Source organism: Brassica rapa, chromosome A07 (assembly GCF_000309985.2).
Source record: "Brassica rapa cultivar Chiifu-401-42 chromosome A07, CAAS_Brap_v3.01, whole genome shotgun sequence".
Lineage (NCBI taxonomy): Eukaryota > Viridiplantae > Streptophyta > Magnoliopsida > Brassicales > Brassicaceae > Brassica > Brassica rapa.
Window position 1 is genome coordinate 27,294,344 of NC_024801.2, and position 27,827 is coordinate 27,322,170.

Below are 27,827 nucleotides of genomic sequence, written 5' to 3' on the forward strand. Positions count from 1 at the left end.
ATTGCAAAGATTGAATTTGATAGCCAATAATCAAATTCGGATCTCTGAATTAATACATGAATTGTAAGTAAATTTTAAATAACTTAAATACTCAATTAATTAAGGGCGTGAATTTGTAAATCTAGAGTTTTGGAAGATCATGAAAAGCAAACCCAAATCCGAAATATTATTGCTTATTGTTTTACTAAACTCAACTTTGAACAATAGAGTTGTGTAAATCAGAAAACAAAATCAAAACGTGAGTCTATGAAGAGAGAGGGGAAGGTCAAAGATGAAAAGATTTAAAACAAAGTTTGGGATAGTAATGGAAAATCATTTAAGCAAATTGTTGACCGCTGGTGGAAGAAGATGAGATTGTGGAGAGAACATCAGTCACCGAAGCCATTACGCTCAGTGCCGCTTTCAACACATCTTGTGAGCATCCCGGTTTCACTAGCGTCCTCACCTGACACAATCACCATTAGCAACAAAATTAATACAACTGCGGCCTTTGCCAGCCATTTTCTTCGCATGATTTAAGAAAATGTTGTAATACCTGATCAAGATACTCCTGCAGCTTCTTGATTCTCCCCATGTAATCTTGGTCTTCAACGCACAGGCTTACCGCCTTTGCATCTGCACCTGGACCATCATACTGAACCGGTCCTGGGTTTCTGTACATGTCTTCCATCAAGAACTTCTGCGCATTTTGTCTCAATAGCCTGCAAAAGTCAAAGAAAGACAAACCATTTGAGTCCCCCACTTCACCACATTCAAGTTGTTAGTGTATATGAGAGGTTTAGCAACTTACTCGTATGCTTTGCCTTTCAAGTCCACCGTAGCTGGGTGAATCGCTGGTCTTCCTATTGAGGTTGAACCAGAGTTTTGGGACCAGCGCTTAACCGTCATCATTGCCTAAACGTTGACCAGTGAAAGAGAGAAGGTAAGTAACACTATATGAAACTTGGAGTAAGTCAAAAAGAAAGAGCATATATCAAACTAATTTCAGGGAGACAAAACTCAACCGTCATAGGTGCTGCGCCACATTTCCATTTGTTGACAGGACTCTTCAGGTTAGTCACAGTTGCCATGTAGCAGTTCAAACCAGCTGCAAGGATGTGGTAACATATATGCCCAAGGACCTGCACAATGTTATCAGTTGATGATTGTCAATTTCCAAAACACTAGTAAATTTGTGAAGGCATTGGATGCATACATAGGCATAGTCACAGTCGAATTTTGATGGTAGAGATCCACGAGCTTGGTAACCAAAGAAGTGGCAGATAGCGTTGAACTTCTTCCCTTTGTATGTTCCTTCTTTCTGTTATTATCGAAAATTCATGTTAAGAAGAAATATCTATTGTACATACCATAAACAACTTGAATTTTCAACCAATGTGTACCATAATAATGAAAAGAATATCAGTAAAATGTGAAGGTGAAGCATACCGTGCGCTTGTTCATTTCAGTCTCCACGAGATAAGCTAGGAGTTTCTCTGTCTCAATCTACGGAAGAAAGCAAGTGAGCGATTAGGATTCATGACTTTGTAAAGCACAGTGGTCATTATTTTCATTCCACTTACCTGGGAGAGCTGAGCAGAATCATCAGACTCGGGATGCAGAAGTAACTGTAGCAAGATAAACGAAAAAATTCGTAAATATTCATATTGATAAACTTGTGAGGGAAACAAAGAAAGTCTCAAGCTAAAGAAATGGAACCTGTTTCTTAATGAATGGAGGCAAGAATTCAAACAAGGCAGATGACCAAGGTGACAGCTGAGTGGAAATGTTATCAGCATGCACACCCTCCTTAAGCAGTCCATGAATTTCCTGCATAGAACAACGCCAACATCATGTAAAAAACCTACTATGTTTTGGTACTCAAGAAACCGGAAAATGTATATTTTTACAAATTACCTTCAGCAGAGCATAGAGTTCAGGAATACTCTCTACAATCCCTTCAGGAATTAGGATGACTCCATGGTTTTTGTCTGGAACAAATAAACGGTTTATCATTGAGGTTAGTGAACAAGCAAAAGACATCACTACTGCCAACATTACATAAACTAGTTATAATTATGAGACCTTGTCCTGCTCTTGCTTGCACAGCATCACAGATTTGTTTTGTGATGTCAAATATGGTGAGCTTAGATGCTGTAACCTCCTCGCCCAGTATCACCTGAGACAATCACATCACACGCAAGTAAGAGCCTACAAACAGAATTGAGATCAGTCAACAGAGTCGATTGTATATGTTTAAAAAAAATACCATGTTTGGATGAGACTGAAGTGTACACTCAAGGGCAACATGTGAATGCTTCCGGCCCATGAGACGGACGAAGTAATAATACTGGCAACACATAGGAAAACATATATTATTATAGAGAATAGAAAACTATATTAATATGAATAGAAAATACACTAAGATGCAGCCAGACTAAACACTTAAATGGTTAAGTGGCCTTAGCAACCTTTCTAAAACATCACAGCGGCTTGAAATATCATTTACCTTCTCTGCTGAAAGGGCATCGGTGCAGACATTGCTGATGAGTTGAGAATTCACCTGTACACGGTAACATAACATTAGACTAGATAACGAGATCAACTGTTATTAATCTGAAAGGAGTGGCGTGAGCAAGGAAATAAATTTCAGTTACCTTGCAAATAGTGTCGAAACCAACGTTTGCCTCCACAAACTGATTCTTGAGATCTCCATTAATAGTGACCGGAACACCAACTACCTGAAATATATAAGTAATTTCTTCTGTTAACGAATTCATCAGTGGAAAGGTGCGACCATATCACTTCATTGTTTCATAAAAGTATCGGTCTAGGAAAAAAAAAAGAAAACCGGGAAAAGGTAGGACCTTTGTTGAGCATTTTGCTTCAGCAAAAAATTCAGCAAGATGAGCGGCATCTGTGTTTGATGTTACACCTAGCCAATAAAAACATACAATAAGCTTTACAAATTTTTTTTTAAAATAAGATGTCATTATCACCAACACTATAAAAGAGAACAGTAGGTACCTCCAATGATAACAAGGCCATCCAACTTCAAATCCGTGCAAGCTTTCAGAGCAGCATTAACCTGCTCGGTTGTTCTAATCTGATCCTTTGTTCTTCCAAGCAAATCAAAGCCACCTTATCCAACATACATTAATTCACCAGCAGTCAGAGATCAATACAAATAAAATTATGAATCATCTTAACAACATCTTTACAACCAACCTTGGTTTTTGTAGGTTTGGAGGACATCATCAGTGATCTCCACGGTCTTTTGAGCAAACAGACCTTCAGAACCACCTGTTGACAGGTTACAGAAGTTTAAAATTATAATCATTCAAAGATCAATACGAAAGTAAGATTAACAGAAATAAGAAAAACAGAACATTACCCAAAAATCCTAGCAGAGTGTTCTTTGCGTTGTGCACTTTGAGAGCCTCATAAAGACCCCAAATAACATTGTGACCACCAGGAGCCTGCCTTCCAGAAAACACAATTCCAACCCTACAATAGAAACCAACTAGCTCAAAACCAACAATTACAGAGAACATAAATACACAAATCTATGCACAAGCTTACCTAATGGCTGGATGCTCGGTGATGATCTGAGCATCAGGAACTTTGGCATTAGCTCTGAGGAAGTGAGCCAAAGGCTGGCCTAGAGTATGCGGGAAGGCACGCGCAATGATATGAGAGTCACCAGATTTAGCCACAGTGGTTCCATCACCAAATTCAACGCGAACAGTTCTCCCCTAAAAAATTGCACATCCACCAATAACAAACTCAACTCACAAATCCAAAAAAAAAAAATTAAAAAACACTATTCCAGAAAAAAATCACGTTGAACTACAACAACAACCAAAAACTACTAGTGCTACATTGCGCTGGTCCACGTCAGCATGCAACTCCACCTACTAGTAGATCAGGCAGTTACGGGGATCCTAAAACCCTAGATCACAGTCACAAATCACAATCCACATTTGTTTAAACAGATCTCCATGAACAGTGACACTATCGCAACCTCCTCGAGGAGAAAAACCACACTAAACGATTCGTATACATAAAAAAATTCACGATATCACGAAATTGTGAGAAAACGAAACAGAGTATTTAAACGAAAAGCATAGAGATCCGAGCGTGGGAGACAGTGGTAAGAGTGAACGTGAAGGGATCTAAGGAGAAGGGACCTGGAGACAAGGAGGGAGCTGAGGCTGGTACTGAGATCGAAGCTGTTGAAGAGGAGAGAGTTCTCTAGGGATTCCAAAATCTGAATCCATGGGTGAATCGATCGATCGATCGCTTTTTAGGTTTTCGAGAGAGGTTTTAGGTTGGTGAGAGTGAGTTAAGTTTTTTTTCTTTCTTTGTGCTCGTCGAAAAAGTGTTTATATAGTGTGCGGAGGAGGACTTGGCGATACGATCAACCAAATAGCCAAATATTTTTTTTTCTTGGTCGCCAATTTTTCAACTCTTAGGGCCTGACTGGTTCAAACGCAGCGGTTGCGGTTGCGGCTGCGGGCGTTTGCGGATGTGGGTGGTTGCGGTTTCTAGCGGTTTTAAGAGATTTGTACGACTGGTTCTGCGGTTAAAAATTGGTGCGTTTGCGGGATAATTATGACTGGTTAACTACCAAATACAGCAGCGGTTAAATAATAAATTAACAATATTTACATTTTATATAATTATAAAAATATCAAAAATCATAATATTATAATAAATATGTAAATTATATTTTCAAAGTTATAGTTTTAAATTTTTAAAATTATAGAAAATATTTTTATTTTAAAATTTTATAATATTAATTAAAATATAATAGATATATTTTAGTATTTTTATAATTCCATTTTAAAAAATTTATTGAATATTTTTATTTTTGTATTTATATGATTTTTAAAGAAAAAGAAAAAAAAATTATCCTCCCGCAACCGCCCGCAACCGCAAACGCTAGCTGGAACCAGCTTTTGATTTTAAGAGGTTCGGAGCGGTTTGAAGCGATTTGTAACAGTTTGGATGATTGTTTCGAAACGCTGTCAACCGCTACCAACCGCAAAAGCTGCGTTTGCGGGTGGTAGCGGGGAAACCAATCAAGCTCTTAGTCCTCGCTTTCCCCGACTACCCCCTTGTTATCCGGGTTATTACGAGATTGCCACTGACACGGTTCTTTTTTTGTTTCTTGGTTTAATTCGCTTTTTAAGGTTCGGTTTGGTGTTGAGGGATTCTGAATTCTCGGTTGAAATTCAATTGATTTTTTTATTTAGATCTAAGTAGATATGAAGTTTATACTTTTTATTACTAGATTGCCACTGTCACGGTTATTTTTTTGTTAATTCACTGTTTAAAAGGTTTTGTTTGGTTTAAATTCAATTTTTTATCGGTTTAGTTTGGTTTAAATGTGTGGTTCGGCTATGGGTTGGTTTTAGTTGATTGAGAAATTCCCACCTAAATGTGACCAAACTTTATAAAGAAAGAAATAAGAAAGGCATAAATGTGATGATGATTCTAGAAAGGAGAGTGAATGAGCACCAAAGGATAGGTGGAGGGTAATTACGGAAGTACCAAATAACGAGAGGCAAATAAAAAAAGGAAACATAGGAGAATATATCCAGCATTCAATTAAAAGAATATTCTTACAAAGATAAGATTGTAATATACAATGGGAGGACTCTGGATTTCCTCTTCCTCAAGTATTGCCTCAAAAACTACGTCCAGTCACACTCCTACCCATAGAAATCTTCTATATCAAGCTAATTTTATATGTAGTAGATGCTTTACACAAAATGGGCCTCCTCGTTACATGCCTATATATTTAGATCTCCATTGGGCTCTTATCAAGACCCATCAGCTATTCCTTTGTAATAGCCCCATGTAAAACAGGTACTTAATCAATGTACGTATAACTCTGAGATGGTAAAAGAAGTACAGTCTAGCACAAGGTAATTGATATACTCATGTAAACTAGGCCTCTAAAACAATTAGCTTGGTAGAAATGTGTAACATAGTAAAACATAGCATCATGGATCATGAAAAATGTATAACACAAAACACCAAAGTTGGTGACCACCACCTAAAACTAAAAAGGAGTAGGTAAATGGGGTCAGCTTTGCCTTGTGCTCAACTACCAACTGTTTGAATTTTAATGATTGTCTTCTGGTTCTGGATAATGCCACACAAACAAAATAAAACAATCCATTTGAAAATGACGTGGCAAATAGAACTACGAAGGTTCTAGGGCCTCTCTGTAATACCCAAAGCCATATTAGTCAACGAGGCCCATATAAATAAAGTCGTAGAACAATAATTTTGAGAACGGTAACGGAGTAACAGAGGAGATTGAGATGATGTCGGCGACGGCGAGTCACGGGGGAGTGATGATGCTTCCGTCACCATCCAGACCGTTGCAGCATCAGCGACCACCGACCGTAACTGGATCGGATATGTTCCGCGTAAGACGAAAGGAACCGAGAGGGTTGAGGCTGGTGGTTGCGGCGACGGCGAAGTACAAGGGGACGAAGATGAGGGAGGAGAAGCTATCGGAGATGATAGAGGAGAAAGTGAAGGAAGCGACGGAGGTTTGCGAGGCGGACGTGAGATCGGAGGAGTGTAAAGTCGCGTGGGACGAGGTGGAAGAGGTGAGCCAAGCCAGAGCAGATCTGAGGATCAAGCTCAAGTTCCTGAACCAGGACCCGCTCGAGAGTTTCTGCCAAGAGAATCCTGAGACCGACGAGTGTCGTATCTACGAAGACTGAGGAAAGTGACCGGAGATTGAGTACTTCTCGTGTTCTGTCTTTTCGTAGAATTTTAATATTTTTATCTCGATGTGATTATTTGGGACTATATGCTAACAATAAGAGGAGTAGTAATATCACATTTGTTATACGGTTGGACATGAAACAGAGTTATTCTAATTAAGTTAGATGTAATGTCTGCAAAACCAGACAAGTGATCATGGAGAGTCGAGAGAGATACAAGCTGTGCGTTGTCTCAAACAGACGTCGTGAAATATGCGAAAACGACTTTTTTCATGGTTAGAAATTTAACACAATGGCCCAGTGAGTTAATTGGGCTTAGACTAAATCGCCAGGTCCGAGAGTTAGTTAGAGCGCAAGCCCAATGAGTTAATAATAACTATCAGATTTGTCAACAAAGAGTTGTTTTAGCATATAAAATTTTGATAAATTTTGCAATGAAATTATAAAATGATATTTATTTTTCTAACGAAAATCTTATGTTTTACATATTTAATATGAAACGGACCGAGTATGGTTTAATTTACAAGTTGATGCAATTACATGAATTTAATATTATAAACACACAAAATGATGAAAGGTTTTATAAAAAGGCTGAAGAAAAAAAGAAACAACTAAACAAAGAAGGAAATACCAAAAAAATATTTTTTTCTCGTTCTCCGAATCAATATTGAAAGTCAAAGTCAAATTTTGGAGATGATCTCTATGATTCTTTGATTTGATTCTATCTCGGCCTTGATTCTTGAATTGAGGGTCTTTATGTATGAAGAAAAAGAAACTGTATAAGAGTTATGGAAAAGGTACAAATACTCGCGCTTTTATTGTACATAATCTCTTGGAAATGTTGAAGTAAAACCTTCAGAAACTGATATAATCTTCGCTAAGAGTATACAAGGAGCTTTGATCTTTTCATTCATTTAGTTTTAGTCTCTTAGTTAATTACGTGTGCTGCATCTATTTGATTTCTACACTCCAAGCTTTGAAAAATGAAAAAAAAATGCACTAATACACGAGATATGTTTAGAATCATAGCGAACAAAATGCTCTCTTCAGCTCCGAGATTAGGGTTGTATTCTTCATATCTACCTATTGGTCTTCCACGCCGCAGATAGACATCCATCTTGCTCGCCTTTTTCCACAAATCATCCCACCGTTTCGACAACACACATGTGGATGCAACCTTATCATGTAGGAGATTACTCAAAATGCGAAGAATCAGAGTATCTTCCAGAAGACTAATCCCATCCATACAAGGAGCTTTGATCTTTTCATTCATTTAGTTTTAGTTTCTTAGTTAATTACGTGTGCTGAATCTATTTGATTTCTACACTCTAAGCTTTGAAAGATGAAAAAAAAATTAATATAATAAACAAAAATGGATGAAAAAGTCATTGATCTGAATTAAGTTTACCGCAAAAAGACCTAGGAATGACTGGAATCCCCAAAATGTGGGACAAACATTGGTTTTAACGCTACAATAAGAACCGGAAGAGACATAAAATGCGTCAATTGTCATGTGGATAACTGCAAAAGTATGTGATGTCTGCAACAAAGCTACCGAAGCTCTTATGAAATAGAGGTATAGTCTTGTAAATCTCAAACTTTAAACTTTGTTTAGCCCATTGTTTTGATAATTAGAAAATGCAACTAAAATATATTTGGTAATGGTCACCATCTAAAGTACTAATCATCGACCAGTTGTTTCTTTGTGATTTCATGTAGTGGTTCCAGATTCAAATAATCATGTACTTATATTACATGTGATTTTGAAAAAGCTAAAGTTTATACTATATTTTAGAGTTTACTCGGTTTTGAGAAACTGCTTTTTCTTTCAAAATATTTAGTTTGGAAATATAATACCACTAAATCAAAACACTAGTTGTGCAAGCTCGATTGATGCATGTCAAACTTTTTATATGGTCATACTATAAAATTAACGATGTAATATAAAAAATAATTTTCAGAAATCAAAACCTTAGTTAGATCCAAGGAAACATTATCTGGTTTAAGAGATAGATTAGAGAACAAGTTAACCCAACACACGCTATGTTTTTTGCTCAATTCACAACACCTATATAAGGTAATCTATATTCCATTTACACATGTTCGAATTTCACGGGAGTAAGAGAAATCGAACTTTTTTGTAACAGGGATAAGATCGCGTTCAAACTCAGGCGAACATTTACGAAACAGTCATTGGACATATGGCACTTAACAAAACGATCAAACAATTCGTTTTCAAAAGAAAATGAAAGTAAAGATGATGAGTTGGATGACACATACATTCTAATTCTTATTTTGGCTTCAACGCTCCTAGTTTATAACCACTGGATTCATTAAACCAAGGTGATATTTTAGTAAAGTATAACGCAAACTTAAAACGTGTGTTCTCCTTGAAAGTTTCCAGATTTCTATATATTTAAGTATAGTTGACAAAAAGTAGTACACCATGCGATTGTAAATTCAAACCTATGTTTACGTCTTTAAGATAATGGAAAGTGATTGTACTCCTATGTAGCAATGACCACGTGCAATGCACCATTCGCTAAAAGTCCAATCAAGAAACACCAACTACTGTGTACGATATTAATTCTCAACTTTTTCGTTACGGTAACATAACTATTTAATTTTTTTTTCTTTTACCTGCATAAATTGTTTTCTCTACCATTTTTCACTATTTACGAGAAGACTAATGATCGTTTTTTGGTTGAGTATCTTATATATTAAAACAGAAGTCACAACCTTGATTCATGTGTGATTTCTTAAAAAATGGACCTAATGGACCTATTCATAGAAATTCATACTATATTTTAATTCAGACTAATAATAAATATAATTTTTAAAATATTTTAATCATAGTATCTTTTGATATCTTTTCATTTTAAATATAAATATATTTATTTTAAAATTCTAACAAATCTGTTTAAAAAGATTTTTACAAGATCTTCATTTTTGAAATTATACTTAAATATTTTCACTAATTTCGAAATTAGTTTAAAATATTATTATACATTAATATATTCAGTTATATAAAATGAAAAATAAAAAAATCTATAATATTTTAGTTATTATATAATCATAATCAATTATATTAAATTAAAATTATTATATTGAGCTAAATATAATAAAATTGTATTAAATTTATATATTTATATATTTTACTTTCGTAATTATAAAATATTTATGTTCAAAAATAAAATCTAATATGTTGGTAAGATGGGTTAACATTATCAAACTATATAATACATGTATAAAAATTAACATGTATTTCTTTAAAGTTAATAATATAAAATATTTGTAACTACTTTAATCATAATATATTTTCATTTTAAATATAATATATATTTATATATTATATTTTAAAAGTTCTAATAAATCTGTGTAATATTTAAACAATAACTTAATGTATTTTAAGTTATCGTTTAGAAATAAAAATAAATAAATTATATCCTATTTTATCTACTTTTATAGTCATGATCATGTTAAAATATAATTATTAGACTAAAATAAATATGATAAATTTATATTCAATTGATAAATTTATAAATTTTATTTTCATAAATATAAACTATTTATTTAAAATATAATATGATGATAGAACGACTTAAAATTAACAAACTATATAATACATGTATAAAAATTAACATATCTTACACTTTTATAGATACAATAATAAATTATCTAAAATGAATAAGCATAAAAATATTGGTAAAAAAGAAATCCAGTTTTGAAATACGTGTCAGAATTTAGCATAAATTAAATACAAAATATTTTTTAAATATATTTTCTCATGAATATATTAATTTGCTTAATAACTAAATGCAAATACAATAAGATAAATATATAATAAGAAGTGGCAAATACATAAGGTTTAAACAATTAATTAATTATAACATGTAAATTATAAAATTATTGTATTTGAAATAGTTATATAAATATTTAAGTATATGATTAACATTAAAAATATATACCACTTATGTTCTAAAACAATAATTTATGTATAGAAAAGTGAAAACAAACACCCGTGCGGTTGCACGGGTCAAAATCTAGTTTAAAAATTTAAATTATATACGGATTATCGAATTTCTGTTATGCATCGAAGGTTTCTTGACGTTTACGCGTAACGCTTTTTAGTACATCCTTGTAGGTTAACGTTGTTTCCAAATTTTTTTTACTTTCTTTTGTATTGTTTCTGAAGATATTGGAAAGTTTGGAGTTCACGGTCAAAATACTTGAACTGGTTATTAGTCACAAAATATTTCTATCAGTCTTATATGCTTTTACGATTTTATTTTGTAAGGCACTACAGATCAAAATACTTGCAATTAGCTGTGTTCTTGTCGCCCGTCGGTGAGTTTTGAAATATATCCTATTCCTACCTGATGTAATAGTTTATTTCAGATATTTTATTGGAGATATTTTGACAGACACCTGACTTCTCACGTGACCCGATGGGTTCATCAGCAAGTGATGACCAGATTATATTATATTTGTTATGTGATTATGCACTCAAACTTCGCTTAACATGAAAATATTCCATAACATATGCAAAAATACGGAGGAGATCGAAAAGATATTATGAATTTCACTTTCTTATTCGTTTAACGAAGATTATTGGGAAAGCATCGTCCATCCAGATTGTTTAGCGATTCACAATCCTATTTTTATAGAGTAAGTAACTAGTTGATGAATATAGCTGGTTCTCCGTAGCAATCAATTATAATTCAGTTGCTAATTGAATATTTTTCTACAGAATTTTGTACAGGTCCTATGTATACAATTGCTAGCTAGATACGCTAAAAATATTTTGTCCTCAAGTATATGATCCAAATCAATTGTGTCGGCCGACAAACTAAAAACGCTCGTTAGCTAACACTTAAACTATATCACATCAGAATTATTAGGGGTTTCAAATTATAATTAAGAGGTAATTAGGTGTTTTGCAAATTGCAAACAAAAAGGTTGTGTAATTATAATATTATTACGTAAGGAACAGAACAAAACTTCTCCACGTTATGTAATGTAAGCAGACACTAAAACCGGTTTTTTTAGAAAAAAACTAGTCACGAAAAGAGCTTCTTTTGGCAATACAAAACCGAAAATATTCCATCGATCATCAAAAAAATTGATTAAGATTTCCATATTGTGTTTATGATTCTTGTAATTATTAATTTATCATCATTATTATCAAGAACCTATTATTAACGTGCATGTTCTCCAATCAACGTTTCCAAAATTTTCAATCGAATATCGCAACTTGCGGTGAATAGTATAATTCAATTCCATTATAACGAAATAGGAAAATAATACAAGAAAAACGATTTGTGAATGATAATAACGTTGAATTTACACTTATGTCTCATGTCCAGTTAATGTAAAATGCGTTTTATGCTTCAACTTGATACAAACTCTCCTGAACAAATGCACGTGAGCCGTGCTTAGAAAGTAATTGTAGTTTTTCCGAATGATGGAATAATTTGCGATAATGCTTTTAGTACAAATAATATTTTAAAAACCTTTTAAGTGTAGTATAAACAAAAAAAATTGAAAAGGGAAATTAAAAAAATATGAAAGAGATGTAGTACAAGAAATGAAAAAGAGTAAGTACAAAGCATGAAGTCGCTATGAATAGTTGTCAGTATCCTGCGCCAATCTAATGCCGTCTACTTTCGTACTAATTACAGCTGTTCCTCATTGAAACCCATTTTTCACTCTCAATTTTTTTTTTGTATAACTCATTACTTTACATACAAACAATATTGTGGATACTTCCCATCAAAAGTACACACACGCAGTTAAGTTTCTACAACATCGTGTATGTATGGCTAAGAGCACCCCCATTGAGGGTTCATGGGGGGAGTTCACACAAAAACCAAGAAAAAAAATAATAAAATAATTCAATCTCATGAACCCTCTCTCTCCTAAAGTTCTCTTGGTTGAACCCCTCTCTCCTAAAGTTCATCACTGTAGCGCGGGCCCCACGTGTCGTGGCGGCCCGCGATTGGTCTAACTTTTTTTTTTTTTTTTTTTTTTTTTTAAAAAATCAAAAAGGAAAAGAAACAAATTTTAATAATAAAAAACTAAAAAGATGAACCCCAAGAGGGGGTTCATTGATGTGGATGCTCTAAAGAGTATAGTATTAAAAATGATCGAATATTCGTTTCTTGGAGGTGTGAGATGTGGCTCCTCTCTCTCTCTCGTTTAGTTTACACTTTACAGAAGGGGCTATAGTGTCTTTTGCATATCAAACAAGATATTGGGTGGACTGCTTTTTACTGTTTAGGCGTTACCTTCCTGTTATGACGACGACTTCCTCCAAACCCGGACGCGCTTTATGGTTTATGAGATTAATGTTTTTATTATGAACTTAAGAGGTTTTTTTTTGCTTTTGTTTTCTTTCAAACTAAATGTTGTGTGTTATATATTCCGTTTTATCATTCATGATTTTTTTTTTAACAAATCACTCGTGATCTATTCACTAGGATTTATAAGTAAAAAAATCTCATTTGAATGACAAAATACGTAATGAAGAAAAGAAATACATAGTGAATCAGGTATTGAGGTTTAAGGATATGAAAACCTATCTTAAAAAAAACAAGGAATTTATGTTTAAAGGTATAATAAGTTCATGATATTAACGCAATTTGCGGTTTTGACTGATATAGATAGTCAGTAAGTAGTATATGTATCTAACTGTCACTTTGGTTTGTATTCCATTAACATTTCGATTACATATAATTTGTCAACATCAATAGCCACACATTCTCTGTTTATTTACTATATTATTTGTTTCTATAAAATTGTTTCTATCAGTTTCATATCTCTGTGGTCAAATCAAACTGTTATGAAATTATATTGCTGAACCCTTTTGCTCTTAAGCACCAAAAATTTAAAAATTCAACGGAACATATGAAGTAAACTGAGGGAAAGTCTCTTCTAAAAATAAATTAAATACGATTATTGTCGCTTTCAACTTTGGTTAAAAGTAGTTAACGATAGGGAAAGTCAATACAGTACATTTGTATTCTTTATCAATATTAGAGGCTTTTTAATTTATAACAAAACCTCTTTTCTCGTTTGATTTTTTTTAATTTTTTTTGGTTTTTCTGTACGTTACGTTTCTACATTTTTTTTCTTAATTCACCACATGATATATCATTATTGTTGAATAAAAAATTAATGTATGTCGTCAATGGTTGATAGGAAAATAAGGAATTCAATTCAATGGTGAATACAAAATAAAATAAAATGCAAACAAACAATAATAATACGAATCTTTGGATTATTAACAAAAAGAAGAGATTATTACAGAAACACCCTTCAGTTTTCCCGAATTTACAGTTTGTGCCATCACCGAACAAACATAAGAAAAGGTTTTGTAGTAAAAGCTAAGAAAGTCGAAGACGACGAAACACAGAGAAGAAACACAACGGAGAGAGAGAGAGAGAGAGAGATCAGAGACGAAGCTTCCCCAGAAAAAAAAGAACTAAACTTTCGATTCCCTCTCGTTCCTTAATCATTTCCACAAGTCGGAAAATTTTTGGAAGCCAAGATTCGATTTTTTTTGGAGTCTCTGAAGGGAAGCCTCTTAATTGTTCGATTTCGTTGGATCCGAGAAAAGGGTTTTTGTTCACTGAAGGTACACGTCGATTCGTTCTATTACAAAAGTCTCTTCTAGTTTAGTTTCAGACAATTAAACTTTCCCAAAAGAGAAAGACTTTGTGCTGTCTGTTTCAGTTCCAATCTCTGAGCTTTTTTGAGTGATTCAGGTCGTTAGAGATGGATGAGGTGGGTCCTCAAGTGGCTGGTCCGGTCTCAATTCACCACCCCATAGGGAGAAAACGAGATCTTTATTACCAGATGTCGAATCGTCAGCCCTACTGGCTTGTCCCGCCTCAGCCACAACAGAATGATTGGAACCCTAAGATGTGGGAATGGGACAGTCAGAGATTCGAAGCTAAACCTGTTGAGGCAGAAGTTGGGAACTGCAGCACGCAGTTTGATCTCAATGCCAGGAGTAACAGTGAAGATGATAACAACAACAACAACAACGGTGGTTTGAGTTACGAGGGAGAAGAAAGAAGAGGTCTTGATTTGAATCTGAGCAGCGGTGTTATGGAAGAGACCACGAGACCTAACAAGAAGGTTAAGTCTGGATCTCCGGGGAGGAACTACCCCAAGTGCCAGGTGGATAACTGTAACGAAGATCTATCAGTTGCAAAGGACTATCACAGAAGACATAAGGTCTGTGAGGTTCATAGTAAAGCTACTAAAGCTCTTGTTGGGAATCAGATGCAGAGGTTTTGCCAACAGTGTAGCAGGTTTGAAAGAATCTATAACCTTTGTTTTATTTTCTTAAAATATGATTTATAAGTCTTAATTTAGATCTTTTGGCTTCTAGGTTTCATCTTCTTTCGGAGTTTGATGAGGGGAAGAGAAGCTGCAGGCGGAGGTTAGCTGGACATAACAGGAGGAGAAGGAAAACTCAGCCGGAGGAGGTTACATCTGGTGGGGCTGTAGCAGCTTCTGATAAAAACAAAGCTAATATGGATGTTATGGCTTTGTTAACAGCTTTGGCTTGTGCACAAGGTTAACATCTCTCTCTCCCCTCTCTGTATCAGTGGGGAATAAACCTCATTCTCGGTTTGTGTGTTTGCAGGTAGGAACGGTTCTCAATCCAATGGCTCTCCAGCAGTCCCGCAAAGAGAGCAGCTTCTTCAGATACTCAACAAGATCAATGCGTTGCCTCTCCCTGTGGATCTTGTCTCTAAGTTGAACAGTATCGGAGTTTTAGCTAGGAAAAATCTGGATCAACCAACGAACTCACGAAATGATGTGAATGGGGGGGACTCTTCTCCTTCTACAATGGACTTGCTTGCTGTTCTCTCTTCCACTTTAGGCTCGTCTGCACCTGAGGCCATCGCTTTCTTATCTAAAGGAGGGTTTGATAACAAGGAGAGCAATGATAAGACTAAGCTAACTTCACCTGAAAAGAGAACGTTGGAGTTTCCTCCCTTTGTGGGAGGTGAGAGAACAAGCAGCAGCAACAACCCGTCTCCTTCTCAGGAGACTAGATCTTCTAGCTTGTCTCTACAGCTATTCACCTCTTCTCCAGAGGATGAGAGGCAACAACCAACGGTTGCATCTTCAGGGAAGTACTATTCCTCTGCGAGCAGCAACCCGGTGGAAGATAGATCTCCATCATCGTCTCCGGTCATGCAGGAGTTGTTCCCAATGCAGACGTCTCCTGAAACCATGAGATCTAACAATTGCAAAAACTCTAGTCCTAGTCCGAGGAATAATTGTTTGCCTTTAGAGCTTTTTGGTGGATCTAATAGAGGAGCTGCTGCTGCTGCTGCAGCTGCAAATCCTAGTTATGCTTCGTCTGGTTCGGATTATTCACCTCCCAGCTTAAACTCTGATTCTCAGGTATGCAGTTTACCACATGTACATTGTAAACGTCTTACCAGAGCAGGTCTAATGTCTACTTTCATGTGTGTTTTAAACAGGACCGCACTGGGAAGATAGTTTTCAAACTGCTTGGGAAAGATCCTAGTCAGCTCCCTGGGACATTGAGAACCGAGGTAATAGAATTATTGACTCCTCTCCCTTATTAAGTCATAAGATCTTAACAGTGCTCAACTCTTAATTTTACAGATCTCTAGCTGGCTTTCTAGCATTCCATCAGAAATGGAGAGTTACATCAGGCCTGGCTGTGTTATTCTATCTGTCTATGTGGCAATGTCAGCTTCTGCTTGGGAACAAGTAAGTGGATTTGCTTGAGTCGTTGATTAAAAGTATTCGAATTTGCTCTAATGGGGTTTGTCTTCTTCTTTTAGCTTGAAGAAAACTTGGTGCAGCGAGTTAGTGCTTTGGTTCAAGATTCAGAGTTTTGGAGCAGCACAAGGTTTTTAGTCAACACAGGGAGACAGCTCGCGTCTTACAAACATGGTGAGCGCTCTACTTCTCTGTCCGTTGGTGCGTATGGTCTGCAAGATAATAATTTAGTCATCTCTATGCAATGTTACAGGTAGAATTCGTCTGAGCAAATCTTGGAGAACGTTGAGTTCACCAGAGCTGATCACGGTGTCACCTGTTGCTGTTGTAGCCGGTGAAGAAACTACTTTGGTAGTAAGAGGAAGAAGCTTGACTAATGATGGAATTAGGTACAGGGATTTAGCCAATGTTTTCTCATGTTTTTTGATTAATTTGTATCCTAATCTTGGAGGTCACTATGATGCAGTTTCCGTTGTGCCCATATGGGTAACTATACATCAATGGAAGTAACCGGAACGGCGCATAGAAGCACTAAATTTGATGAGTTAAATGTAAATAAGTTCAAAGTTAAAGGTCCAAGCAGTGGTTCTCTAGGGCGCTGTTTTGTTGAGGTAAAACTTCGAAATAACCGAACTAACATAGTTTTGGAAGATGTTAGTATTAACACTAAGCTATTGTGTCCAACACACAGGTGGAGAACGGATTCAGAAGCGACAGTTTCCCTTTGATTATCGCCAACGCCACCATTTGCAAAGAGCTGAATCGCCTTGAAGATTGTCCAAGTTCAAGAGAAGAAGTTCTTTGTTTCTTGAACGAGCTCGGTTGGCTGTTTCAGAAGAAATGTAGATCCGAATCCGACTTCTCCCTCCCTCGCTTCAAGTTTCTGCTCGTGTGCTCTGTCGAAAGAGACTACTCTTCTCTCGTGAGAACCATCCTGGATATGATGGTAGAGAGGGACGGTGTGATGAGCAAAGAGTCTTTAGATATGTTGGCCGAGTCTCAGCTCCTGAGCCGCGCTGTTAAAAGGAAGAACACAAAGATGGCGGAGACGCTGATTCATTATAGTGCTAAAAGGTTTATCTTCTTGCCTAGCGTCAAGGGACCTGGTGGTATCACGCCTCTGCATCTGGCTGCTTCTACTTCTGGCTCGGAGGATATGATTGATGTCTTGACTAATGATCCACAAGAGGTAATAATAGTTTCTTCTACTCTTGGAATACTCTCTTATGGTGAGAGTCTCACTTTTGTTACTGTTTTTTTTCAGATTGGATTGTCCTCTTGGAATACCTTAGTAGATGCAAGTGGTCAGACTCCGTTTAGCTACGCTGCCATGAGGAACAACCACGGTTACAACACCTTGGTGTCTCGCAAGCTTGCAGACAAGAGAAACGGTCAGATATCTTTAAACATCGAGAACGGGATCGACCAGATCGGTGTGAGCAAGAGGCTAAGCACAGAGCTCAAGAGATCTTGCAACACTTGTGCTAGTGTAGCTCTAAAGTATCAGAAGAAAGTCTCAGGCACACGGCGCTTGTTTCCAACTCGGATCATTCACTCAATGGTTGCTGTTGCTACGGTCTGTGTCTGCGTTTGCGTGTTTATGCATGCTTTCCCTATCGTCAGACAAGGGTCACACTTCAGCTGGGGAGGTCTTGATTATGGCTCAGTCTAAAAAAAAAAGAGAGGCTTTGTATAATTAAGTGTTGATTATTGCAAAGAGAGTACAGAGAAGATGGGGTCAAAGAGTAGACATAGCTTCTCAATACCTGTGTGTTTTTTTTTTAAATATATATTTTGGCTAATTATGTTTGTATTCTTGAATCTGTTTAGTTACACTTCTAGTTCTGTTCTTTTGTTTCTCTTAACAACACAGAAGGTGTGGCTAATAAGATTGTAATGTAACATCCTTTCTTCTAATGAATGCTATATGTATAAATAGTGTTATCACCTTCCTTTATTTACTTCGACCACGTGGTATTGACTATAGTTCAGGTCGGTCAACAGTGTTCTGCACCTTTTGTTCACCTTCTTCCCACAAGTGTCCTTCACTTTTTGAATATAAACAAAAAAAAACAAAAACTAGTTTTCTTTATGTGGAGTTGGAAAGAGATAAGATCGAAGAGAAAAAGAAGAGGATTCGTCAACTTTTCTCCCAACATTTTGAACAATTAGTGGTTATGTTTAGTTTTCAATTGATAGCTACTAACTTGATTACGTGGATCACACTTCTCTTGTTATTATTATCATCATCTCTTAACCATATTCCATGTTATATAGTTTATTGATTTAGTATCTGTCACGAGTACTATAGTACATTACATTTGTGGATGTCTTACTTATAGTCTTCTGTATATTATATTAAAATGTGTTACTCATAGTCATCTGTGTATTATATTAAAATGTGTACTTGTTTTTCTAATTGCTTCCCCATTATTTCTATATTGGACAACAAAAGAAAATTAAAACCTATGAAACATTTTAAAATTAGAGAGAAAAAGAAGAAACATTTTAGATAATTTACTTAAGAATACTTTTTTATTGGATGTCCTTTTTGAAGGCTTGTTACTTTCAATCTCGCTAGTCTATTAGATAAGTGTAGAAGATAGCAGACATTCATTATATATCCAGAAGAAAAAAATTAGCATATAGATTGCATTATTTTCTAGTGTAGGGACTTAGATAATTATGTTCATTTTAGAGTTTCGTTAACTCACGCAATCTCAATTGATTGGCATACTGTTTTCCATCGAGACATAGATGTTGTTATCTTATCTATCCGTATGTTCTACCAGCTTAAACGAAGCTATCAAGTATTTAAACTTCGGGTCAGAAGTAGAAATTGAAAAAGGTATAAAGTTGAACTACTCCACTAGCTTGGAAGTATATGCATGAAAATTTACTATAACATAAGAATGTATAATTATTATAATAATGTCTTCTACACCAATGTGATAAGTTCCTAATAGTTTCAGACTATAAGAAAATCATGAGCCGTACAGCTATTACTAGATTCTGGACAAAGTAGAATCCAACAGTTTAGAATAGATTGTACTTCACAAAAAACCACTCACTAGATGATAAAAACTCATTTCTGTAGCTTTTATTTTACATTATCAATGTTTTGGATCACGTAGAAAACGCTCGCTGACCCTACGATTAGATTATAAGTGGTGGCAATTTTCTGAATCATACGGTCTAAGATTTGTCATGTGGGTAAACCAGTAAAAGACAAAAGTGTGTGCAACGTCACCTAGAAATATTTGTCCGAGAAGAGCTTTTTTTCAAAATCCAACGGCTCAGACCAGAATCTACACCAATCTCCAGTTCGGTTCTGTCTCCTCCGTGTCCGTTGATCTTACTGCCTCTTCACCTTTAGCCACGTAATTTTTTAGACAGAATTCTTATTTGACTAATTATTTATTTTACTGTCTGTTATGCTACTATTTATTTACTAATTCATCCAAAGTCAGTCAATTCAGTTGAACTTTCAAGTTACAATAGGTTGTTATCTACATGTAAGATCATCTCTACAATAGAAACTAATATTTGTAATGTAACTATTTTTAAATATAAATTTTATATTTTATATAGAAATGTAGAAGAATGTTATCTCTTTTTTGAAATAAAAATATATTTAAAAATAAAAGTGGATTAGGAAATAAACTCTTCTATAATAACATTTAGAATCAAATATAAAAGTTGTTTGAAAGCACATTTATATAAACAGAGTACACTTATCAAAAACTCAACATAAACTTAACATTATGAGTAATGTAAACTATGATAAATTTTGATAGGAAAAATATCCCACATTGGGAAGTGATGTAGGACCGAAGAATATAGTCGGCTTGATCTTTTTAAAGCGCAAACGACAAAATAAAATTTGTGCCGAACAAAATTATTTGCAAGCAATGATTCAATTGTTCAACTTCAATAATACTACTTTTCTTAAGCTCCTTTACTTCTAGGGTCTCTGCAGACACACACATGTGCACCTTAACTTATACGTGTGCCTCTAATGGAACAAAAGAAGCAATTAGATACACTGATTTGTCAAATAGATAATACAGCCAAGAAAAGTATTAACTAAAGATAACTACAAAAATTAAAAGAGGTTATTAAATGATTTTCATGTGAGTTATTATAAACCTCAAATCCTCGTGACCGACTTCAAACTCAAAACACAAGTAACCCTTAATTTCTATCGTTTTCAGCTGTAGCAGCCACTAACTTAAATCATCTCTTCTCTTCTTAGTCTTTTCAATCAAAACCACAAGAACTTTGAATCCAGTAAGCACGCTAGAAAGAAACTCATGGTGACTTATCTCTTCTTCTTATTATCTATTTTCCTCTTTAAAATATTCTATGCAGATTCTTTATATTTGCTACCGTTTGAATTGGTCTTAAAACTCTCCAGGGACCAATGATGAGAGCAGAAGAAGAAAGTCCACCACCATGGCTAATCCCATTGCTAAGAGCAAACTACTTCGTCCCATGTTCGATCCACGCTGATTCCAACAAAAGCGAATGCAACATGTTCTGTCTTGACTGCACTTCTAGTTCCTTTTGCTCTTACTGTTTGACCAATCACAAAAACCATCGTGTCCTTCAGGTTTGTTCTTCACCATATCTCAATTTGTTTTTCTCTTAAATTCACAAAAAAACATAATAATAAAATCGAATGTTTATCCTTAGATACGAAGATCATCGTACCACAACGTTGTGAGGGTGAATGAGATTCAGAAGTACATAGACATCTCTTGTGTCCAGACATATATAATCAACAGCGCAAGGATCGTGTTCTTGAACGAACGTCCTCAGCCAAGAATCGGCAAAGGCGTTACCAATACTTGCGAAATATGTTGCAGAAGCCTCCTTGATTCTTTCCGTTTCTGCTCTCTTGGTTGCAAAGTAAATACAAATCTCTTTTCTCATTCCACTTCAAGGAAGATCTCTTCCTCTATTTTTGTTTTTGATTTAAATAAACGTATAAATTATTGTGTAAAGTTTTAAATTTTATTCTAATCTTAAATTTAAAATTCGCCATTTCAAAAGAACAGTTGAAACTACTAATTTTTTAAACTATATTATTATTATTTTTTAAATGTCAGTTAATATTTTTTTTTAAATAGAGCGTACAAATAAATTGATATGTCACTGACCATGTTGATCTTGTTTTGGGTGATTCAGCTTGGAGGGATGAAAAGAGGAAATCAAAGTCTAACCTTCTCTTTGAAAGGGAAGCATGGGAGGGAGTATCAAGCTGGGGAGGACTCTGATGAGGCGACCACACCAACTAAGATACGCAAGACATGTGCTTTCAACCGTCTGATGAGTGGTCTCTCCATCTCCACCGCTAAATCAGATTACTTTTCAGGAGATCAATGGTCTTCAAGCTCCGGTGATGAAAGCGGTTTTAATCTTTCTCCGGGGACACCACCTATCTATAATCACCGGAACTCAAGCAGACGGAAGGGCGTACCACACCGTGCTCCGTTCTGAACTTAACCAAAACGTAACTAACCATATAGAAAATGTTCCCATACATATTACAAGATGCGGTCATAGTATTGTAAATGGTTGTTAGTATTGTTTTTCTTTATAGAATTAGATAATATAAGGAAAATCATATACAGCGCTGTTCCCTTTGTTTATATAATATAGGGGATATGTTTGTAGTGCTCAAGGGATTGAAATATGTATTTATATAGTTTTATCTGTAAAGACCTGTTTGTGAAGACATATGTGTGTTATTGTCACAATAAAATAGCAAATATACCTTTTGTGCATTACAGAAAAAGAGATTTCCAGAGGAAAACGAAGTGGTTCTCTTGTTTACACTTCTACGACAACTAAATATATAATAAATGAAAGTCGCAAGAAGTTGTTACCTCTTCAAAAGAAAACTGTTGAGATAATCAATTTTGCATTAAACAAAGAAGTTATTAATCTACATTGTAGCTCTTCAGAAGATGATTTAGGGTTAAAACTTAAAACATATCCCTTATTTTTCAGAGGTATAGTTTCATGTTTAAAGTAAATTGGAAAGGCACTACAAAATTATGTTGCCATGTTACATGGCGTGGAGGTCGAGATCATTGGTTTACTGTATTCAATCGCGGGAGAGGCCAATGCAGTAGTTGTTTGGCAGATCTACGGTTATGGTGCACTTGATAAACCTCTGATGCTTTTAGATTGCAACGGAGGAAATGGCTATCGCCTTTATGATTGGGACACATAATTTCAAAATCAGAAATGCTACTTTGTAATAGATCAACTAACAATAATATAATTTGATTAAGATTTGTAACTTAGTATTTTATGTTATTATTATTGTTGTACCATGATTTATCTAAGAGTTTAGGGTTTATCCAAGAGATTAGGATTTAAGGATTATGATTTAAGGTTAGTGTTTTGTTGGTTAAAAAATACTTTTTTTGTAATTAATATTTTTTTTAATATAATATAAATTGACAATATTTTATTTTCTTTTATAAAGAAATTATCGAATATAAAATAACATAATTTTATTAGTTGAAGTCCTTGTTAGCTTTCTGCTACGTACGAAGAACTAATCAAGAGTTTTCTTTAAATATTATTTCTTCTATTACACTTACCAAAAGGAGCATCCTTTACCATTGGTGCTGGACATAAAAAAATGAAATAAAGAAGGCTAAATCCTTTTACAACGGTAATAAAAGAAACGCAAGGCGGAGCCACGTTGTGTGAGAGGGGGGCATCTGCCCCCAATAAAATTTCAAAATTTTCATGTAAACATCGAATAAGTTTAATATACCCCATTGTATTTAGCAAATATATTTATAGTTCTTTGAGAAATTCCCCAACAAAAAAAAAATCAGCATCCGCCCATTTTAACGCATGTGAAGTTTGATGCATATTAGTCTTGAAACTGCGAGAACCAATGAGACAAATAGGTGGTGCTCTCTCCCGATGAGTTCCTTACGGGCATAGTAAGGCTGGATCGTTGGTTGCCTAGAGGTTCCATGTCCAAAACCAAAAGTCTTGCTCGAACTTGAAGATGAATTTCTTTTAGTAACATTTGAGAAGGCTTGGATGACTGGTTAAATAATCTGGTGAAAGATGCCGGTATAATCCAACCCACAAAGTCCGAGATATTTGAAGGTGGATTGAATCCACTATTCTCGAATGCTGCTCTCCTTAATTCAGATGAATAAGAACAATTGAAAACACACATGCTGCATACTCTCATCAGTCACTCCGCATAGCAAACACGTTACACGCAGACGGTAGTCAGTTGGCGTAAGCTTCCACTCATAATAATCATGTTCATCAGAGTTAACATTTGGAGGTTGGAAAGGGAGACAATTCCGAAGCAGACATAGCAGCGGGTGTCTACTATTCGAAATCCTCCAGGCACCATCTCAGAAATCAAGAGTTGCCTTGTTACCTCTTCAGAAAAAAAACTATTGCAATATCGTCCAATAAGGGATTGTAAAACAGAAAACCAAGTTTGTATTGATAATTAAAAAGTTGACACTCATGTATTGTATAGTGAATACATATATTTATTTATTTTACATCGTAATTAACTTTAGACTATATATCATTCTTTTTTCCATTAAAATGTATGGTCAATGTTTATTTTTTAACAGTAATGTATGGTAATTGTTTCAGGGAAAACTTTGTAGCATACGTATAATGTCACTTTATGTGTGTGTGTGGCAATTCTTAAACTTCTACTCATTTTTAACAAATTCAACATCATGAGGTTTAAACTCAAAACAAAGAGACAACTCGTAAAATAGCTCATATATAGGCTACCCTTATATGAATGCAATACATGATGTTTGAACTGATGGACCCTAGCTATAGTATGTATTTAGATAGTGTAATAAAACCATGGCTAGCTTAATTCTTTGTTCATACAAAAGTTTCTTGTACAACAAAATTTTGATTCACTAATAAATCTCTTCATTTAAAATTTTTATTCTTTTCAAATACATCTGAGTTTAATTTAGACATCAGAATTTTTTTTAGAGAAAAATCTCTTGCAAGTCCACTAAGTCACTGTATATTTACTAATTAATCAAAGATTTGTTAACGATTCAGATGAATGTATAGATTTGATGCGGACGGAACATAACGTGCATTGTGCAAGTTGGATTGTGCGTTAAAATGGAAAAGAAAATTACTAACCATTCATATTTATCTTGCTCTTTAAAGAGTTGAACAATATTTGACAAACTAAAATTGATTAGAGTAGTCAAAATTTTGTCTATAAAAGACAGAAGGTGCTTGTTTTTGGAGAAGAGATATTCTGATCGCTTATAAAAAGAAACGTAATATTCTTATAGAAAATACTATGAATAGCTAAAATAGTTTACTATAAATATTTGCATATATCTCTTTTTTCTAATTTTAAAAACTATAAATATCTACATGTTGTTTTCATCAAATCTCATTCTTAAATCTTCAGAATCATGGCTTTCGCCAACTATCATCCATGCACAAAACTCATGTTTTATGCTCTCGTTTTTTATCTGTCAATATCGTTATCAGCCTCTACAGATGCTACAATGAAAAAACCCATCGCAAGAAGTTTGTTACCTCTTCAAAAGAAAACTATTGTGATAAGAAATTCTGCAATTAACAAAGAAGTTATGAATATACATTGCAGCTCTACAGAAAGTGATTTGGGGTTAAAGCATATCCCTTATTTTCAGGATTATACTTTCCATTTTAGGGTAAATTGGAAAGGCACCACAAAATTCCGTTGCCATGTTACATGGCGTGGAGGTGGAGATCATTGGTTTACTGTATTCGAACGTGGGAGAGACAAATGTAGTGAATGTGTTTGGCAGGTTTACGGTGAAGGTGGATATGGTGATAAACCTCTGATGTATTATAATCGCGGGGACGAAGGCTATCACCTTTTTGATTGGGACTAACCTAATTGGGACACATAATTTCAAAACCAGAAAACTACTCTATAATAGATCAACTAAATAATATAATTTGACTAAGATTTGTAACTTAGTATTATATGTTATTATTGTTGTTGTATCATCTTGTAAATTTAAATACGATGTAATTTGGTATTTATGAGGTATTTCTTGATTATAATCATACCTCATAAATGCCAAATACTAAAGTGCTATAAACGTTACTCACTATATTCAAATCTAAATATAACATAAATATTTGTAAGACTTTGAAATAAATTATTTGATTTTTTTTTCTTGTGTTCTATTTTTGAAATAAAATATGTGCTAGTGATATCCTATGATATTTTTCTTAATGTAAAGAAGTAGAGTATTTTTGTCAAAGTGATATTCTTATCATATTAAAAATAGATTCTCTCTCTGTTTCTTTTTTTATGATGTTTTAAATGATATATTTGTTTCAATTTATATGATATTTTGAAACTTTTTTTGTCTAAAACTAATAAAGTAATTAATTAAAATAATAAGAGTTAATGTGTGGTTTTGTCTTATTTGTTCAAAATAGCAAAATGATTAATTATTTTATTTACTTTTTTGTTGTAATCAAGTACTTTTAATAAAAATAAACTTTTTCTTAGTTTATGTGTTTATGCTAAAATATCATACAAAAATAAATATAGGGAGTATATTCTTTTGGAAGAATTTTATAAATAAATGGCAACAATTTACTATAAATGTTTTCCTATCTTCTAAATTTAAATACGATGTAAAATATGAGTTGTTGAAAGAGAAAAAAATACTTATTTCTTATCTAGTTCCTAGTAAACAGATTCTATATAAAAATATCAAGTAATTCCCCAATGTCTCAGTCTGTCTCTTGTTGCTAATCTCTCTCGCAGTAGGAGCCAAGTGATAAGGGGTACTTGGGAGCTTTTTCTTTGAACCAAACCACCGAAAACCAAGGAACTGGTGGTGGAGGAGGAGGGTTAAGGTTTAGCCATGTTTTTACGGAAGAGAAGCCTGTGACAGAGTCAGTTGGCGTAAGCTTCCACTCATAATAATCATGTTCATCAGAGTTAACATTTAGAGGTTGAAAAGGGAGACAATTCCGAAGCAGACATAGCAGCGGGTGTCTACTATTCGAAATCCTCCAGGCACCATCTCAGAAATCAAGAGTTGCCTTGTTACCTTTTCAGAAAAAAAAACTATTGCAATATCGTCCAATAAAGGATTGTAAAACAGAAAACCAAGTTTGTATTGATAATTAAAAAGTTGACACTCATGTATTTTATAGTGAATACATAGATTTATCTATTTTACATCGTAATTAACTTTTGACTATATATCATTCTTTTTTCCATTAAAATGTATGGTAATTGTTTATTTTCTAAAGTTAATGTATGAAAAGTGTCAAGGAAATTTTTGAAAAAAAAAAAAAAGAGAGTAATGTATGGTAATTGTTTCAGGGAAAACTTTGTAACATATGTATAATGTCACTTTATGTGTGTGTGGCAATTCGTTAAACTTCTACGCATTTTTAACAAACTCAACATGATGAGGTTTAAACTCAAAACTTAGAGACAACTAGTAAAATAGCTCATATATAGGCTACTCTTATACTTATCAAGTTCATTGATAAGCAGATACGGAACAGGATCATCTCATTGCAAGGACGAGGAGGAAGAACTATCTCCCAAGCTTTAGTAGTTTGGTTTGAAGCTAGAGAATAGTCTTTTGGCTCTTTTTTGGTTTTAAAAATTACACAAACTACATCTTAGTTGCTTTAGTTTGTACAAAAGCCTTTTTTTTATCTGAATAAATTTAACATTCATTAAAAAAAAATGCAATACATGATGTTTGAATTGATGAACCCTAGCTATAGTATGTATTTAGATAGTGTAATAAAACCATCGCTAGCTTAATTTTTTGTTCATACAAAAGTTTCTTGTACATCAAAATTTTGATTTACTAAAACAAATATCTTCATTTAAAATTTATATACTTTTCAAATACATCTAAGTTTAATTTAGACATCACAATTTTTTTTTAGAGAAAAATCTCTTGCAAGTCCACTAAGTCACTGTATATATTATCTGCTAATTAATCAAATATTTGTAAGCGATTCAGAATCTCAGATGAATGTATGGATTTGATGCGGACTGAACATAATGTGCATTGTGCAAGTTGGATTGTGCGTTAAAATGGAAAAGAAAATGACTAACTATTTATATTTATCTTGCTCTTTAAAGAGTTGAACAATATTTAACTGAACTAAAATTGATTAGATTAGTCAAGATTTTGTCTATAAAAGAAAGAAAGTGCTTGTTTTGGCGGTGATATTCTGATCGCTTATAAAAAGAAAGGTAATAATCTTTTAGAAAATACTATGAATAGCTAAAAT

At 34.3% G+C, this 27,827-nt stretch overlaps 4 protein-coding genes across 6 annotated transcripts; 3 read left to right on the forward strand and 1 right to left on the reverse strand.

Moving 5' to 3' along the window:
* Positions 1–140: 140 nt before the first annotated feature.
* LOC103832118 (pyrophosphate--fructose 6-phosphate 1-phosphotransferase subunit alpha 2) lies at positions 141–4,426 on the reverse strand. Its single transcript, XM_009108075.3, has 19 exons — positions 4,170–4,426; positions 3,562–3,734; positions 3,374–3,486; positions 3,208–3,282; positions 3,007–3,120; positions 2,847–2,914; positions 2,637–2,720; positions 2,489–2,542; positions 2,249–2,329; positions 2,065–2,158; positions 1,897–1,970; positions 1,699–1,809; positions 1,563–1,607; positions 1,429–1,485; positions 1,196–1,300; positions 1,005–1,121; positions 791–894; positions 536–701; positions 141–445 (listed from the first exon to the last, which is right to left on the reverse strand). The coding sequence occupies exons 1-19, from the start codon at positions 4,257–4,259 to the stop codon at positions 317–319; spliced, it is 1,854 nt and encodes a 617-aa protein (XP_009106323.1). The 5' UTR covers positions 4,260–4,426; the 3' UTR covers positions 141–316.
* Positions 4,427–6,172: 1,746 nt separating this feature from the next.
* On the forward strand, positions 6,173–6,892 carry LOC103832119 (calvin cycle protein CP12-3, chloroplastic). The gene has a single exon (XM_009108076.3). It carries the CDS (start codon positions 6,315–6,317, stop codon positions 6,723–6,725), a length of 411 nt encoding a protein of 136 aa, XP_009106324.1. The 5' UTR covers positions 6,173–6,314; the 3' UTR covers positions 6,726–6,892.
* Positions 6,893–14,092: 7,200 nt separating this feature from the next.
* On the forward strand, positions 14,093–18,454 carry LOC103832120 (squamosa promoter-binding-like protein 16). 2 transcript variants are annotated; one of them, XM_009108077.3, is made up of 11 exons: positions 14,093–14,364; positions 14,495–15,046; positions 15,127–15,314; positions 15,385–16,154; positions 16,235–16,309; positions 16,383–16,490; positions 16,565–16,676; positions 16,756–16,891; positions 16,969–17,113; positions 17,194–17,691; positions 17,767–18,174. In XM_009108077.3, the coding sequence occupies exons 2-11, from the start codon at positions 14,505–14,507 to the stop codon at positions 18,172–18,174; spliced, it is 2,982 nt and encodes a 993-aa protein (XP_009106325.1). In that variant the 5' UTR covers positions 14,093–14,364; positions 14,495–14,504. The 2 variants fall into 2 exon arrangements, with proteins under 2 accessions (XP_009106325.1, XP_033131988.1); XM_033276097.1 differs by lacking the exon at positions 14,093–14,364 and having other exon boundaries at positions 14,505–15,046; positions 17,767–18,454.
* A 2,182-nt stretch (positions 18,455–20,636) lies between these two features.
* Positions 20,637–22,291, forward strand: LOC103832121. Of its 2 annotated transcripts, none has more exons than XM_009108078.3 (4): positions 20,637–20,818; positions 20,920–21,114; positions 21,198–21,413; positions 21,693–22,291. In XM_009108078.3, exons 1-4 carry the CDS (start codon positions 20,816–20,818, stop codon positions 22,002–22,004), a joined length of 726 nt encoding a protein of 241 aa, XP_009106326.1. In that variant the 5' UTR covers positions 20,637–20,815; the 3' UTR covers positions 22,005–22,291. The 2 variants fall into 2 exon arrangements, with proteins under 2 accessions (XP_009106326.1, XP_033131990.1); XM_033276099.1 differs by having other exon boundaries at positions 20,647–20,792.
* Positions 22,292–27,827: the final 5,536 nt, after the last annotated feature.

Coding starts and splice junctions, on each gene's coding strand:
- LOC103832121 (XM_009108078.3), top strand. Junction 21,115..21,197: donor AAAACCATCGTGTCCTTCAG/GTTTGTTCTTCA, acceptor GTTTATCCTTAG/ATACGAAGATCATCGTACCA. Junction 21,414..21,692: donor TCTGCTCTCTTGGTTGCAAA/GTAAATACAAAT, acceptor TGGGTGATTCAG/CTTGGAGGGATGAAAAGAGG.
- LOC103832120 (XM_009108077.3), top strand. CDS start 14,505: ATGGATGAGGTGGGTCCTCAAGTGGCTGGTCCGGTCTCAATTCACCAC. Junction 16,310..16,382: donor CTGGGACATTGAGAACCGAG/GTAATAGAATTA, acceptor TTAATTTTACAG/ATCTCTAGCTGGCTTTCTAG. Junction 17,692..17,766: donor TGACTAATGATCCACAAGAG/GTAATAATAGTT, acceptor GTTTTTTTTCAG/ATTGGATTGTCCTCTTGGAA.
- LOC103832119 (XM_009108076.3), top strand. CDS start 6,315: ATGATGTCGGCGACGGCGAGTCACGGGGGAGTGATGATGCTTCCGTCA.
- LOC103832118 (XM_009108075.3), bottom strand. CDS start 4,259: ATGGATTCAGATTTTGGAATCCCTAGAGAACTCTCTCCTCTTCAACAG. Junction 3,735..4,169: donor AGCTCCCTCCTTGTCTCCAG/GTCCCTTCTCCT, acceptor GCAATTTTTTAG/GGGAGAACTGTTCGCGTTGA. Junction 1,122..1,195: donor TCGACTGTGACTATGCCTAT/GTATGCATCCAA, acceptor AACATTGTGCAG/GTCCTTGGGCATATATGTTA.